Here is a 16,171-nt window from a genome sequence, read left to right as displayed (position 1 = left end):
CAGAGTAGGTAATGAACTTACACTGGTCAGGCTTCTGACCGGGGCAAGACATATAGTCTGGGGGCGTGCAGGGCTAGGGAGCTTGGGGCGGGGGGAATTGGCTGGTGCCTTTCTCTGTGTGATTTGTGAGTGTCTCAGGGAGCAGTCATGCAATTTAGCTGGGTGTGGGGCTCCACATGCTGTTGTACTGAGTGATAACACCTGGAGGGGTTTGCTGCTTGTCACTAGCAAAACATTGTGAGACACAGCCCAGGCTGGAAAGTTAAGCGGGCACAGTGGTACCCAGTCCCAGCTTGTACCCCAGGGATCCTGTCACAAATTGGACTACAGTGTCCCATATTCCAGGAAGAGTTGCTAGATAAAGGCTCTGCACCCAGAAAGTGTGCATAGAAGCCCAGAGCTTGATACAGTGACTGGATTCCATCTAGTTCCAGACCATCCCCAAGTTTGGTCTGTTATAGCAGCCTGATGAGCATCCACAAGGGGGAGCTCATTCATGGTTGTAACAGTGCGAATCAAAATTAATTTAACTATTTCAGTGCAAGTCTGTATGCAAGACTTTTATTTTGGAATAAAGTGGCTAAAGATCACTAGGCAAATTGATGCTAGCGACTTTTATTCCAAAAGAAGCATTTCCACAAATAGACTTGTCCTGAAATAACTAAATCAGTTTTAGGAAACAATTTAATTAAATCTATGCAAGTTTGTCTGTAGATCATGTCTGAGAAATGAGGATAACTATCTGTTTATTTGGGGGGGGGAACCTATTTTAAAAGCTAATTTAAACTGTGGTTATTTTAGCTCACCTTCTTGTACTTTCCCTAGAACATAACTACTCCAGTCTTTAAAGATCTCACTGCATTAAAACTAAATGATAAAAAAAACTGATTGAAGGAGGGGAAATAGGTGCAGTAACTGTGATCTTCTGTTGGCAATGCTTACAAATCCAATTCTTATGAAATGTACGACACTGCTGCTGATAATCTTGTTCTATAAAATAAGGAATTAAACATTTCCTTTTAAGTCTGACTCAAAAAAATCAGCAGTGTGACTTGTGGTGAATACTCAGACTCTGGCAACCTAACGAAACCAGACTATTCATTGTCTCACTTCCTCATAAATCTTATGTTGAATTGATTTCTTTTGAACATCCGAAGCAAAAAAGCCATGAAGTCACAAATTAGCCATTTTCAGTTTATTTTGTTATGTATCTTCTTTATATACTTTGAAACTGACTTCTTCAGTCCTGAAGCTGCATCTAAATATCAGACTGTGATGCTGAGCCAGCAAGGGTTTAGCAACCAATAGGCTGCTTGACTTGAAAATAACCCTTAAGGACACATTAGAATAGTATTGATATGGTAAACAGGGCCTTTCCTTATAGATAGTTAGCAAAGCCATGTTATATAAACTAGAATTGTTGAAATGTAGGGCCTGTATTGTTAGAGAATCAGAAATAGATACTAACTGTATTTGTCTGTGTTTACCTCTACCTTGTTAGAAGTTTAACAATGTGATCTAATTAGCTTGTAGATGCTAAACTTTTGTTCCTGTCTATAATATTTCATCACTATATTTTATTGATTCAGAGATCAAAAAGGGATATTTACATTTAAATGGAACTTGTGGTGTAATAATATCATTGTCTTTATTTCTCTTTGAAGTTTGTAGTAAACTACCTATGAATTGTTTGAATGATTAATTGTCAAATGCTAATGAATGGAACTAGTTATCAGGAAATTTAAATTTAAATAGAGATTTATTTCAAAGCAACAATGTACATTACCTATTCTTCATCCAAAGAATGCCTGCTATGGTCATTTGCTGCCAAGAGGCTTATCATCTGAACTTCAACTAAAAAAGGATCTTGTGGGTCTGATCTTTACAATCTCAGATCTGCTTAAAGGTTGTCAGGGAAAGTTTATGTTGCAAGACTGAGGTCTCCAGGTCTATTCTGGATTATCCCTACAAATTCTCATGGAAGAATTTGATCAAACTCTGTACATGGGCTGCCTATTGGACCTGATTCTAGAGGGACTTTTACAAATCAGCAGCATCACTACCTCTGCTATGAAACTGACCTAAGAACTTTGTATTTGTATGTGCAATGATAGTTTAACCACAGTAACTCTTTCCTTTCTTTTTCAATAAATATTAGATTTAGCTAATAACGAGTGGATGTAAGCATATATTTAGGTAAGATCTGAAATATTCATTGTCCTGGTAGGTAATGTGTCCGATCTCTTGTGATTGGTAGAACTTTATATAGGGTGAGTAAGGTTTTAAGTAACCCCCTCTGTTAGACTTGGCTGGGAGCCAAAGGCTGGATTGCTTACAGAGGACTGTATTTCTTGGTAGCCAGTAAGATATTACAGAAGCTGTTTGGTTACTGGCTTGGTGAAATTTAATTACCGAATAAACCACCTGTTTGGGGGATCATCTGCCCTATTTGCAGTTTGCCCTGATTGAGCAGTCTCAGGATACCCCCACAGCGAACATGGTCACGCAGACATTTAACCTAACTTCTTTGGCAGATAGATATGTATTTCTCAGATCAATTAGATATGGAGTGGAAGCTTTTCATTAAAACTATTAACATGACTGAGGGTTCTTTCTTGCATGTATGAGAAACAAAGCTTTGTTGAAAGCACCACACTATATCAGCAACAGACCCTGAAAAAACACTAAAACAACAAAATCAAGTCACTGGCTAATACACTGTATTTTTATCTACATTTTACTAGAGCTTTGAGAAATGGCACGATCAAATGTTCCTGTGCAGCTAAAAAAAAAAAAAAAAAGTAATTTCTTTTTTAAATGTAACTGAGGGCTTCAATTAAATACAATGACCGTACCACCTGACACAGATGGGTATTTGACTGGATCAAGGGTTTGTATTTTTTTCAAACCATTGTAGTTATTTGAGCTCTGTGATTCCATCCATTACTTGGATATTCTGTAAAATCAAGAGCAAGCATTAATTAGGTGATAATAGAAAGCTTTGCTGATTTGCAACAGTACTAATCTGGTCACCATGTGAAATAAATGATAGGATTAAATCTGAATAGTTTTTTTGACAAGAACACTAAAATTATTGCTGAGGGAAAAGTTTCATGTGCCTGCTACTGCTATTATGCTGAACATATTTGAAATTGTACTTCTAAATAATTGTTTAAAAGTTAAGTATTTATTGAATCAGATAAATAGTAAAGCAAATGAAGGGGTCAGGATTGTGGTGCAGTGCAAGTCTTTATTGGTGACAGGTTTAAGCTTCACTCTAGAGGATCCTCTGAGAACCAGTGAGGAACAAAAGTGAGTACCATGAGAAGAAAAGAACTCCTTCCCCCACTGCTAACCTACCCATGGCACACCCACTATGCCTGGAGCATAGAGATCAAAAAGGATATTGAAGAACAGGAGGGAGTCAGAAAGGAGCTGCGAATGATTAAGGGCATGGAAAAACTCTCACACGAAGAGAGACTGAAAAGATGCAGATTGCTTACATGAGACAGGAGATGATTAAGACATGATAAAAATATATAAAATTAGGAATAGTATAAACACCTTAACACAATACATACATTGACTGAAATACAACGCCACTAGATGCCACTGCTGGCAAGAGCGTTGCAAGACTCAAAAAGGAATTGGACATTTTCATGGCTAATAAGAATATCCAAAGTTCTAACAGTTAATGCTAAAAAAGGGTATGGGGTGGGGGGAGAGAGAAAAACCTTATGCTCAGGGCTTGCACCAATCTTTAATAGGAGTTAGGAACATTATCCCATATCTGCTTACTAAAGGGTTCTTACACCTTTGTGTGATGTATCTGGTGCTGGCCACTGCTGGAGACAGGTTACTGGACTAGATGAACCATGGGCATGGATATGAATTTGTCATGGTAAAATTAGGCAAAATTCACAGAACAGTCATGGGGAAAATGTACAAAATCAGGGTATAGTCATGGCAACAACAAAAATGTGTACCAATTTAACAATAAAGTTTTACAATATAAGGCAGAGGCATTGACACTGACCCACAGCCTGGGTGGCCCACTGAGGTGATGCAGGGGGTGAAGGTGGGGACTGAATCCCAAACTCACGGACATCTCTTAAAATCACAGAATCTGTGACCTCATCGTAGCCTTAACCATGGGTCTGATCCAGTCTGGCACTTCCTACGTCCCCTTTTACCATTTAGCTGGCTTTTTTTTTTTTTTTTTTTTTTTGGTATCTTAAATTCTCTAAAATTAGGATTTACTAATGAAAAACATCAGATTTAAATTTGCTGAGTGATATTTTAGGAAATTTAGAAATAAATAAGCTTACTTTGTTTAAAGTAAAACTATTTTCAATCTTAAATTATACAACAGAGCTTGCCAAATCAGATAGTAAACCAGTGAATGCATGGTCCAGTGATTAAAGTTCATGACATGGAGTTGGGAGACCTGGGTTCTTTTCCTGGCACTGCCATATAGGTCATTGCTCTAACCCGCAAGCCCATAGAGTCACAAAATTTTTCTGGCCTATTTCAGATTTCATTATTCATTTAATTGGAAGTGGAACAACTTCAATAGAAGAGATTGAGGAAGACCCATATCAGAATATTTCATAGTCCAGTGGTTAGGGCACTCACTAAGAGGTGGCAGATCCCCGTTCAAACCTCTTCTCATCATCAGGCATAGGGAGAACTTAAACTGGGAATCTTCCACATCCTGGGTGAGTACTGTACCCACTAGGCTAATGGTTATAAGGGAGAACATCCTCCTCCCCGCTTCATGTGTTTAATGTGAACTCACCTGAGGGGCCCAATCCAGTAGGTGGCCTCTGAGAACCCCTACCAGCATGCAACCTGGCATGCAATTCAGGCAGCGAATGGTTTATCTTCCCTTGGTTTGTGAATTGCGAATAGAAATGGGAACCTCCCTACAACCCAGACTTAGGCGCCTATCTCTGCGAGAGTGTGGGGCTTAGCATACACCTTTCTGCTCAGCATCTCCCATGCTCTAGTTTAGGTGGCTCACAACCTAGTGTGCTGGCTTTGCAGATCACATTCCCAGGTGCCTCTCTCCCCCTTCATTATATAGGAGCCTAGATGCCTAACTCAGGCTTTTGGGATTGCAGGGTTATTCCTGTGATTTTTCTGGACACTGTCACACTCAACATACAAGTCCTTTTGTGGAGCTGGGCCTTAACCTTTCTGTGCCTCAATTTACCCAACAGTAAAATGGGCATACTTATCTATTGCAAAGGATGTTATGAGGCGTAATTCATTACTGTTTAGAAAGTCCTTTGACATCTGCATGTGCGAGTGCTAACAATTACATTCCTTCATTGCAATTTGGATCCTGATTCTGCCATAAACCCAGGGTAGATGGACTCGTCTGCATGCATGATGCCCCGTTTACTTTGAAGGGGCTCTGCATAGATGCAAGGGTCTACTCAACCAGAACTCATTGTAGCAGTAGGCAGTATAAAACAAAGTAGAACCATGCCCTAACGTGTTCATAAAAGCATCTGTCTTGTGCTCTTCCTTTTAAAAAGTGTATGAGAGAGAGAAAAAACCCAGTCATCTTTTCTTCCAGCAGCTTAACCTATGGATTAACCATTATTTTTTTGGATCTAATGAGAATACCAGTGCATTCCACAAAAAGAGTTAGGGCAATAATTAAACATTGTTTCCTCTAACAATGTGAACTAAAGACCTATCTATGCTTCATAATAAAAAACTGCTAGTGCATGGCTCAGGGCAATCCACATTATGACAAATTTGATTGCCAGCATGGACAGAAAAATACAGTTCAGCTGTGTTTTTCCATCCTCGCTGACTAAAAAAATCTACATTATAACTGAGTGGAAAAGAATAGTTTTCTAGCACAATTCTTGTAAAGTAGATGGCCCTTTATTTTATACAACCTGTTGTACTCATATTAGAGGGAATCTTTCATCCATAGCTATGCAGTTCTTTGCTTTTATTGTTTTCTGTCACAACTTTAATTTTTAATAGTGTAATTTTTGTTGCATGAACAACAAAGCTTGTATGCAGTATGAGCCCAGAGAAATTGATAAAGACTTTGTATAAGAGGAAAAAAATAAGAACCAGATACATTATCTTAGACGAAGACAGACTGGTATAATATCTAGCAAGAAATTGTGACATTATGTTTTCAGCAGAAGCTAAAAATCAACATTTGTTGAGAAATTGTATTGAAACAAAAAACTGTGTGGTTAGCCACAGACTGCAGAAACTGTCTTCTGGCTTGAAGTGTGACACTACAAACATAAACCCTAAAAGAGAAGAATAAATTGTGAGACAGACTGTAAAACTGCCCAAAATAAGTCCACACAAAACCTTTTTAGCCGTTTGGAAACTAGCCAAATCCCAGCGAGATGGCACCTGGGGATTAGATATCTTCCAACAAGTTGGAGGGGCTAATAGGGACGCTGTGCTGGGGAAGAGAGAGCCTTTCTGCCTGTATGGATGTGACAGAGATTTTTGCCTGAAGTCCTGACTGGTGCCACATCCTCTCTGCCAGGAAAAGTCTCTTCCCCCCTCAATTTGACCCAAATTTCCCTTGCTGCTGGTTGCCAACTACTCCCTGAGACAAGGAATAAAAAGGGTGCGGGTAATGTGCATGAGCAGCTGAGTCCAGTAGAACTGGCACAGAGCCCAAGAGGCTCTATATTTATTTATTTCTATAAAGGGAGAGAGAACGGAGTCCTGCTAGGGTAAGGAGAGGCTGAAGACCTAAGAACAGGTATACTCTTCATTCCCCAAGTGCAGAACACCAAGGAGAATACTTGTTCTTGCTGAGAAGACATTATGCAAATAACTGAACACTGCATGGCCAGCAATAAGTTGTTGTAACAACTGTCTTTGTTTCCCTCTCTTCTAGGCTATGCTACATTATACGTCCACCTTCCATTTGTACTAACAGTGGATTTTTGGAGAGGGCCAAATAGAAAAGGGTTTCAGCGCTACTACTATCCTAACACTTGCTGGTGGGGGCTCAGCACTTTTGAAAACGAGGCCATTAAAGTGCAGTCTTTTTATGCGGCCATATTGCAATGCAAACCCATGGAACACCATGGTCGGCTATTAGCCCCTCCATGGTGCTCTGATATCTGATCTCCATTAGTACATTGGCGCTCCAGCTCAACAGGCCATTGGATCAATGCCTCATTCAGTAATTCTGGCATAAAGGCACCAAGGCTGTTTGGAGCCACCCTCAAAATACGAGCCAGATTTGTCTACACTATTCAAGAATCGTTTGGGAAATGATAGCCAAGATTGTTAAGTACAGTTTTAGCACTACAAGTGCTGACACTTGTAGAAGTGCCACTGCTCTTCTTAGTGACAGTGATTTTTTTGTTTCTGTTGGTCTCTTCAGACCAGAAACATATTATTTGGCCATCTGTTACACTTAGCGACCTCTCTGCTTATTGCTCCACAATGATGCATGGTCTCAAAATGGGCTGAACTACTCTGCTTCAAAGGGGCAAATCTTTCAGAGCTAGGGGAGTCCTGGCCTGTCTCATGCAAGGTAGCAGAGAGCCTCTGAATGCTATCTGAACAGAATTTGGCATATGAGGTATAAGCCACGCTTTAGCATATGGTTTAGACTACTCAATTCTGATCTGACTGGAAGCCATGACCTGAGAACTCAGACATCTGCCCATGTCCAATTCCCAGGCAGAAGATGCACTGAACATTCTCATTATCTACAGATCATTAGTTGGATATCCTTTTGCCACATGAACATCACTAGATGCGAATGAGCAGTCTTCCTCCTTCTTGAGAGATTGGGGTATGACAACCTCCTAAAAGACAAAATGAGATCCTTGAAGCAAAAAGCTTCAAAGTTCAAAACTGAAGCCACAGAAGAAAGAAGGTGTGAGGAAAAAAGGAATCAAAGTGCCACAGCAAAACATTGAGATGAAGCACCAGACATGTAGACATTGAAAGTACAAGAACACCTGACTACTAGGCAAGGGTTCTCCAAGGTCTCCAGAGACCAAAGACTCTCTGCTTAGCATCAACCACAAGGCATGGAGGCCTAAAAATAAAATTAACAAGGAAACAAAATTGGATTTGTCTGAAAAGTAGAGAGACAAAAGGCTTCTCAAAGCTGACTAAAAGCTAGACAGGATGAAAAGCAGAGCCTCACCTAAAGTGAGTTCATTTGCTGATGGCAGTCAAAAAGGAACTAACCAGAAGACTCTTAAGGGCAGGGCTTAAACTCCTAAATCACAAGTGGGGGGTGGGTAGGGGGAGTCTTGTGCCCACTGCTTAATTTGTAATGAAAGAGGTGCTGGGGCTCAATAAATTTTTTTACACTCATAACTGATGCAGCAAGCCCAGAGCTACTAGGGCTATGAACTTCCAAGCCTTGAGGTGCCCGTACAAATTAAGCACTGCTTGCTCACCACCTTCAACCACTACAGCTGACCTTGCAGATCAACAAACAAAACCCAAGAGTGAGAATCTTGCCAGAATGTTCAAGGCAAGTATTCTTCCTTTCAGGTATCTCCCTCATTTGTTCTTCCCTGCTTAGCTCTCTTCCTCCAAATGTGCGCCTCTGCTAAATCCCAAGTGGGATTTAGCCCTAAACTGTGATTAGAAACAAAGGCAAAGAAACCGTGTTTTACGCCTACGATCCCAAGCCTGCGAACACGTACACGGTAGCGTAGCCCCCCTGCATTACAGGCGGCCGCTCACGCACAAGCCTGCAAGATCCAGGCCAGGACTGTTGTTGGCAGCCTCCTGTTAAATAACACGGACCATAGAGAGGCGCTGCACTGCCTTTGGCTGGCTATGGTACCACACCTTCGCAACCCAGCCCCTGGCTACTTGGGCCGCCTGCAGAGCCCGGGTCAGGCGCAGGCAGCAGCGGACCCTGGAGCCGCGTGGGGTTGCTACAGCAGCCACGCGGGCCCCCGCCCGACACCTGCAAAGCCGCCTCGTGCGCGGAACTGCGCGGAACTGCGCGTGCCGCGCTACCAGCGCCAAGGAGCAGCCACCATGCGCGCAGCGCAAGGCGCTTCCGTTGCGAAAACCGCCACCGCGCTTCGTGCCAGCGATCCTCTCCTGCCCTTCTCCGATTGGCTCACTCAGCCGTGCGCGTGACAAACGCCTGGCCTCTGGTTGGCCGTTGGGGAAGCGCATGTCCGAAGGAGGGTTGGAGGCGGGTCGCTGTTTCCTAAGCTACAGTGGAAGAGGAGGAAGCTGGTGGCAGCCTCATGTGCGCCGCTCCCTTGCCCTGTGATTGGCGGGGCAACTTTGCTCCGGGTCACGTGGCGGCGTGGCTCGCGCTGGCTGGTTGGCGGGTTGTTTCCTTGGCGACAGAGGAATAAGGGGCGGGATCTTCGCCTCGCTGCGCCGCCGCCCGTGAGCGCGCGGCCCCACCACCGGCAGCGCCGCCCAGGAGGAGCTGTCGCGGCAGGAGCGTCCGCCGCCCGGGCGAGAGCGGGGCGGGGGCAGAGCGGGGGCGCGCCCATGGCGGGGGGGTGAGCGGCTCGCGCTGGCGGCGGCGGCGGCGGGCGGACGCCGGGCGGGAGGATGCGCGAGTACAAGGTGGTGGTGCTGGGCTCGGGCGGGGTGGGGAAGTCGGCGCTCACGGTGCAGTTCGTCACCGGCACCTTCATCGAGAAGTACGACCCCACCATCGAGGATTTCTACCGCAAGGAGATCGAGGTGGACGCGTCGCCCTCGGTGCTGGAGATCCTGGACACGGCCGGCACCGAGCAGTTCGCCTCCATGCGGGACCTCTACATCAAGAACGGCCAGGGCTTCATCCTGGTCTACAGCCTGGTCAACCAGCAGAGCTTCCAGGACATCCGCCCCATGCGCGACCAGATCATCCGCGTCAAGAGGTGACAGCCCCCGGCCGCCCCCCACCCACCGCCGCCTGGGAGCCGCCCTGCCCCGTGCCCCCGCCCTGCAGCCGCCAGCCCGGCTTCCCTGCCCCACCCAGCCCTCCGCCAGCCTCTGCCTGCCTGGCCGGGCTGCTCCCACCCCTCGCCCCCTGCGGCTGCCCGTGGCCTGGCGGGACGGGGGCGTTAATCGGTGTCTCGCTAATTAGAAATTGCCGGGCGGGGGTTTTCTCGCCGCTGTTCCCCGTGTCCTGGAAACTCATCTCTGGTATCGGGGCCTCCAAACCCAGCCGCTTGCACTGGCCGTGGGCTGAAGCTCGGCTTGGTCCCGAGGGTGGAGGATGGTAGCAGGGCCGGCAGGAGATGATGATCCTCCTGGGGGCTTTGTGGTACAGACAAGTTTGCAATTTTCTTGTCTGAAATGTGCCAGGCTGCTAATCCCAGTGCAGGCGAGGGACTGTCCTTAGTATAACCCTGTGGCTGTGAGGGATGTAGCTGGTACTTGGATGTCACCCACAAAATCCTTTCTTAAAAGTACTTTACTAATCAATTAATCGGCAAAGAGGGATCCTACAGTGTGTGCACACTACATATGTGTTTAACTGAATACAAAATTTACCTCAACAGATGACTGCATAGATTTTACTTACCTTCCCATACCACTTCAAGATAGCAGAGCACAAACCCCTTCCTCAGTACAAAAACTGTATTTATTTACGGAACGCTGTGATGCCTAGGCCTCATCTACCCTGTCATTTCCATTGCATCTCCCCTGGCTGTATTGCCACCCTTGTAGCTTTTGTCATAATAGCAGTGCTTGGTGAATTAGGGTATATGGGCCATCTGTTTGGAGTTCTGGTCTGAGAATGGTTGGGTGACACTGGTTGAAATAGAAGTGACCAGTGTACATTAATGCTACCACTAGTTGAGCTGCACTAATGGCAGTACAATCATCTGAAATTTTTGAGATGTCAGTGTGGATGAGGACATACCTGTGGCCAAACCATCTTATAGCTGGGTTTATTCCTGCCTGTGTAGACGAAAGTAACTGTCAAAGAACCATGTTTAAGCCTAAGTATTAACCGAGGTTAAATCATGGTTCTCCAACAGACACTTGTTTTCTCTCTCTCTCTCTCTCTCTATATAGATAGATAGATATATTGAAGAAAACCCCTTGTAATGTAATGTAATATAATATAATATAATAGGGCCACAACTGTATTTCCATCTTTCTTAATGTAGTCAGGGCTTAGCAACAACATTTAATCATGCAAGTATGTTCATTACATTATCCATGCAAGCTGTCATTTGAGTTTGAGGTAGAGGTAAATATTATAATGGGTGTGGGGAAATACATTTTGGAAAAACACAATTCTCATTTCAATGAAGATTTCTAAGTTCCTAGGTAATAATTCCCTGTACACGTGCTTTATAACTTGTCATAGAAGATTATTTTCTCTTCATTTCGTTTGATGTAGTAGGGAAATTTAAAGATTGAGGGTGGAATTTTCACATGGACCAAAGTGATTTAAGAGCACAAGCCCTATTGAAAGTCAGTTAAACTTTATCTGCATTATGCCATTCACTGTTTCCCCACTTAAGGATTTTTTTAAATTTAAATAATTAGCTATTACGGGCTCTCACATTTATTAAATTCCTATCAGATTTGCTTAGCTAATCGGTCAAAAACTGATCTTACCGTCAGATCCCAAATTCAGTTGGGATCGGAAAATTTAACTGACACTTTTGCAGCTTACTTTATAACCTGTAACAGAGATTCTGCAATCAGACCTAAATGTACAATTTGTGGATAGCTGAAGTAGAATAGAATCCAGCTTGAACTTCCTTAGTTGACTTCAGTCAGCACTGCTACCAGTAGATCCACACATGCTTCTCCTTTTTTTTCTGTTGCCGTCTACTCGTACATCTGCTATTATTGTAACTCTTTCACATTTGTAATAGGTGCACTGTGGGATAGTTGTATGAGCAAGATATCATAATACTACAGTGCTTTACAGAAATTAAAACTAATGCAGGTCTGCAGCTGCTAGTGGAAATACTTTGCCAATCATGCAACTTTAAATGGGGACTTGATCTGTGGTTAATAAGGGGGGACACCGACTTTAAATAAAGGCATTTTGTTAAAAAATGCTAGCTAAAAGTAATTTTGGTTACTACTGTACTAACCATTAGTCTCCATGCCAACTTCTGCACTTTTATGATCCTTTTTAAAATTTTTCATTTAAGTATTTTAACCTTTTTAGGTTTAGTAATCTTAAGTATAGACTTGTAACCATAGTAAGTTTAAAAAAAAATCAGAAGTCATTAAATTTAATGTTGAAAGTGACATAAGCTAAACCAAAAAAGACACTGGAATAAGAGCGTACACACAGAGATTATAGTGATATAATTATACCGGTACAGTTGTGGTGGTGAATTTCCCCATGTACACAAGCCCATAACCTCAGTCCTGTTTACAAGGGTTAGGGTTTTATGTCCTGACCCTGCAAACACTTACACACGTGCTGAATGATGGGAAACTTTGTGTGTGCAAGAAATATTAGACTTTGTTTGGGCACAGCTTCCAATGGCCCTTGATGGATTCTGTGTTAGTGAGCAAAGAGAAACAAATACTACCTTTTTGTCATTGGGTAGGAGATACAAAAATGTTAAGAATGCTTACATTTATACTATTGCGCTGAGAATTTTTCCCCACAAAATGGGTGGGCAAGCTTGGAAACATAATTAACTGTGTGTTGTTTACATTACGTAAATAATCCACTTAATTTCAGAAGAAGCTGGATTGTTGTCTGAAGAAATTTACTTGTTTGGACAAGGCTAAGCTGCTAGACCAGTGCTACCAAGAGTCAGGAGTGAGGTAAAAGCACAGCAGTTTTCAATGAAACAAAGATTGAAAGTGACACACCCAATAGGTTTTCAAGAAAATAAACTAGGTTAACGAAAAAGAGCTAGTGAGTGCACAAGCCAAGAAATGTTCCTTTTGTTGAGAGGGATTAGATAAATTCTAACATTAGTAGCTGAAATATCACTTGCATGATTCAAAAGCATTTACAGCGAAAGTGTTAAAATGCAGCTCCCACAGTTTATATATGTTCCTATGCTGCAGTGTGTACCCGTGTTCTGGCTAGACCGTGCCCACATACATGCTAGCCAAGCCTGCCTCTGGGTGTCCACAGTGCACAGCCTCTCACAACCCTTGCTCTATAGCCATGTTCACACAGACGTTGCAATTATGTGGATCTGATGCTATGGTTTCTGGACACGTATCCCAGATTTCTTAACGCCTCGCTATTTGGAGCTACTCTAGGAATCAGTGTGTGATATATTTTCTGTCCTTCCTGGGCCTCTGTGCAGAAGTGATTTTAGCCCATCAACTTATTTAGTTGAAGCACTTCCAGCTCTGCACACTTCTCCCTTCTGTCTGTTCCAGCTGAGGCCATGTCATGCATCCAGTCAGGCTGCATTAGATTTAAATCATGATTTAAATCACTAGTCAGGAAGACTCGATTTAATCAAGGATTTCTACATAAAAGTGCATTCTTATTGGTTGTTATAACCTTAATACGTATTCTTCACAACTCAGAGATAGATGTAGGTTTCATTTTTAGAAGGTACACACTATATATTTTTTAACTGATTTATTTTGAAAACTTTTCAGATTAGTTTTACAGATATATCAGAAAATGAATGATTGTTTGGTTATTTCATTTACCTCACCAGACAGACGTTTAAATTGTTTTATTTAAACTAAAACAACACTTATGTATTCTGGATTTTTTTTCTTCAACAGCAAAAATATAATATTATAACAAAACAAGCATATGAATATTTTAATTTAGCTAAACATTCAAGTTTTTTAAAATCAGGTTTGTTTTTGTTAAAATTGTGTTTAACTAAAATAGTTTAAATGAAATATTAAAAAAAATAAAAAAACTGACTATGTCAGCCAGGTCAACACGAGAAATTTAAAATATTGGCTTCTGCAGCTAACTCAGTCATCTTCACCTTCATTTTCCTGTTTGTTCATAATCTGGAAAAGGAAAAACAAGCTTTCGTGCTTTTTCAGGTCCCAAACGATTTCTCAATTTGGAATGAATTAGTCCAAAGGAAGAAAATATTCTTTCTACACCGGCAGAAGAAGCTACTGCTGTTAAAAGTGAGATTATCACTTCAACCATCTGAATCCAAGTGCTTAAGTGACTTCCACCAGTTCACTGGTGTGACTTTCTTTAAAACATCATCAGCAAACATATATTTCTTGAATGGTTCACCCTTAGCTCTGAAGTTTATTATAGTTGGCATTATGGAGGGATGATTGCTGGATGTCAATGTCATAGTCAACTCCTCTTCTTCAGCAGTTAAGGTTTGACCTTGGTACCGAGTATTGAGAATATTTGCAAGAAATTGAACTGGAGATAGTGCTTGTCTCATTGTTTTTTTTAATGCTTGTAATTTAACTCTGTCATTGCATATTTCTCTTTTTAAGATCTCACTCAGTTCCTTTCAGATTTCAACAGCGTCCGCAATAAAACAGCTATTTCCCTTCATTTTGTTCAAGGCTATAGAAATAGGCTTCAGGATACTCAGCATGTGTTCAACATTTCTCTTAAGCCCAATGTTGAGAACTTTGGCTGTGACAGGGCCATCTATTTTTTCACGATTTTGTTCACAAACTGTTGTCAGATTAGGCCAGTTCTTGATATAGTGCTCAAAACAGTCCACTACTGAGTTCCGTCGCACATCTTGTGGGAGAGTTAGCTGGTTCCTCCCACTTTTTTCAGAACAGCTGGTGCAAAGTGGTTGTTTCGAAGTATTTTGCAATTTCAACAACATTAGCCTTTATTTCTGAAACACTGAAGTCTTTGGCGAGGAGGTGCATCAAATGAGCACAGCAACCGTATGTTATTAGCTTGGGACTCTCTTCTAAATAATTTCTTCTCATCTTGGATACATTTGCAGCATTGTCTGTGACCAAGCTGTATACTAGACATTTAAATTTTTTTCCACAATTTGTTATAGCTTTTACTGCTACTTCTTGTAAGTATTCGACTGTGTGCATTTCCTGATGTATCAGTTGTTTCTATAAGGAAGACATTCCTTTCTTCTATTGTCACACAAGCACATACAACAGGATCATTGTGGACATTGCTCCACCCATCAAGACTCGGGTTAACAATTTTACCCTCTAGACTTTTTGCACACTGCTTAATTTCTCTTTCATACACTTTATCCAGCAATTTGCCTGCGACATCTGCTCTGTTGGGTGGACTGTATCCTGTCTTAATGACTGAACCATGTTAATGAAGTATGGATTCTCAATCATATGTAATCTGCTGGTTCTTACAACAAACTTATCTATGGTTGTTTCTGGATGATGGAGGGTTTTTTTTTCTTTTTGCTACAGGTGATATACTGTGGCTATGTGACATACATGATGTGACTGAAACACTATCATTGGCAGATAACTCTGAAACTATATCCACCTTCAAGATCGCCATCATTTTCTAGTCTTCAGAATCCTCTATGTTGAGGATGTATTCTCCTAAACAAAATAAGTCAATGCAGTTATTTAATTATTATTACCATACTGCTCATTTTGTATTACTCATTGCATTCACTGACACTCAGTACTACTTTAAAGGTGAAATTGTAAAAGGAAGATCTGCCTATTTCAGCTATTTATTTTTTATATCAACTGCATCTAAAATGATAGTACCATAGAGTAACAACTATATTTTTTGCTCAAACATGAGAATTCAAGAATAGTCCATAAGGAAGACAGGCAGTCCTTAAGAAAGAAGTATGAAATAAAAAAGTTTACCAACCTGCCTGAAGATCCTGCATGTTAAGACATGTTCCTTTCATCATTTTCAATGCAGCTTCCTCCTGAGAAGGAACACTTCTCATGATGTTGTTTCATTTGGGCAACCAGGCCTTGCATTTCTTTGTTGCACTGTTTGCATTTTGCATACATGCCTGTCTTACCCCCAAGTAGAGGAACTTCATTAAAATATTCCCAAAGTGGGTCTCTTTTACGACCTGCTGCCATTATAGGTTTTCATTTCTAGTGAGAGAATGGTAATCTAGATCTCAAATCAATGAAGGCTACACTCAAAAAGACTTCAAGACTTCTGGAATATGCTGCTCTCAAACAGTTTCACTTTTGTTTCTACTGCCTGTCCCTCCCTTGTCACATTTATCTCCAGACTTCTTCTCCTTGTCCAGATCTATTCCGCCCCCAACGATCTTCTATTCATTGAACTGAACTTTGCACTTTT

At 41.8% G+C, this 16,171-nt stretch overlaps 1 protein-coding gene across 3 annotated transcripts in view; it reads left to right on the top strand.

Moving 5' to 3' along the window:
* Positions 1-9,558: 9,558 nt before the first annotated feature.
* RAP2A (RAP2A, member of RAS oncogene family) overlaps positions 9,559-16,171 on the top strand; it is a 30,236-nt gene continuing 23,623 nt past the window's right edge. The window contains exons 1-2 of one of the 3 annotated variants that reach the window (XM_065404812.1): positions 9,559-9,693; positions 9,745-9,872. In XM_065404812.1, the coding sequence (XP_065260884.1) occupies positions 9,559-9,693; positions 9,745-9,872 (263 nt within the window). Of the gene's footprint in view, positions 9,873-16,171 lie in introns of all 3 variants that reach the window. The other 2 variants (XM_065404821.1, XM_065404803.1) reach the window with 2 other exon arrangements.

Source organism: Emys orbicularis, chromosome 1 (assembly GCF_028017835.1).
Source record: "Emys orbicularis isolate rEmyOrb1 chromosome 1, rEmyOrb1.hap1, whole genome shotgun sequence".
NCBI lineage: Eukaryota > Metazoa > Chordata > Testudines > Emydidae > Emys > Emys orbicularis.
The sequence above is the reverse complement of the archived record's forward strand: the minus strand, read 5'-3'. Positions and strand labels throughout refer to the sequence as shown.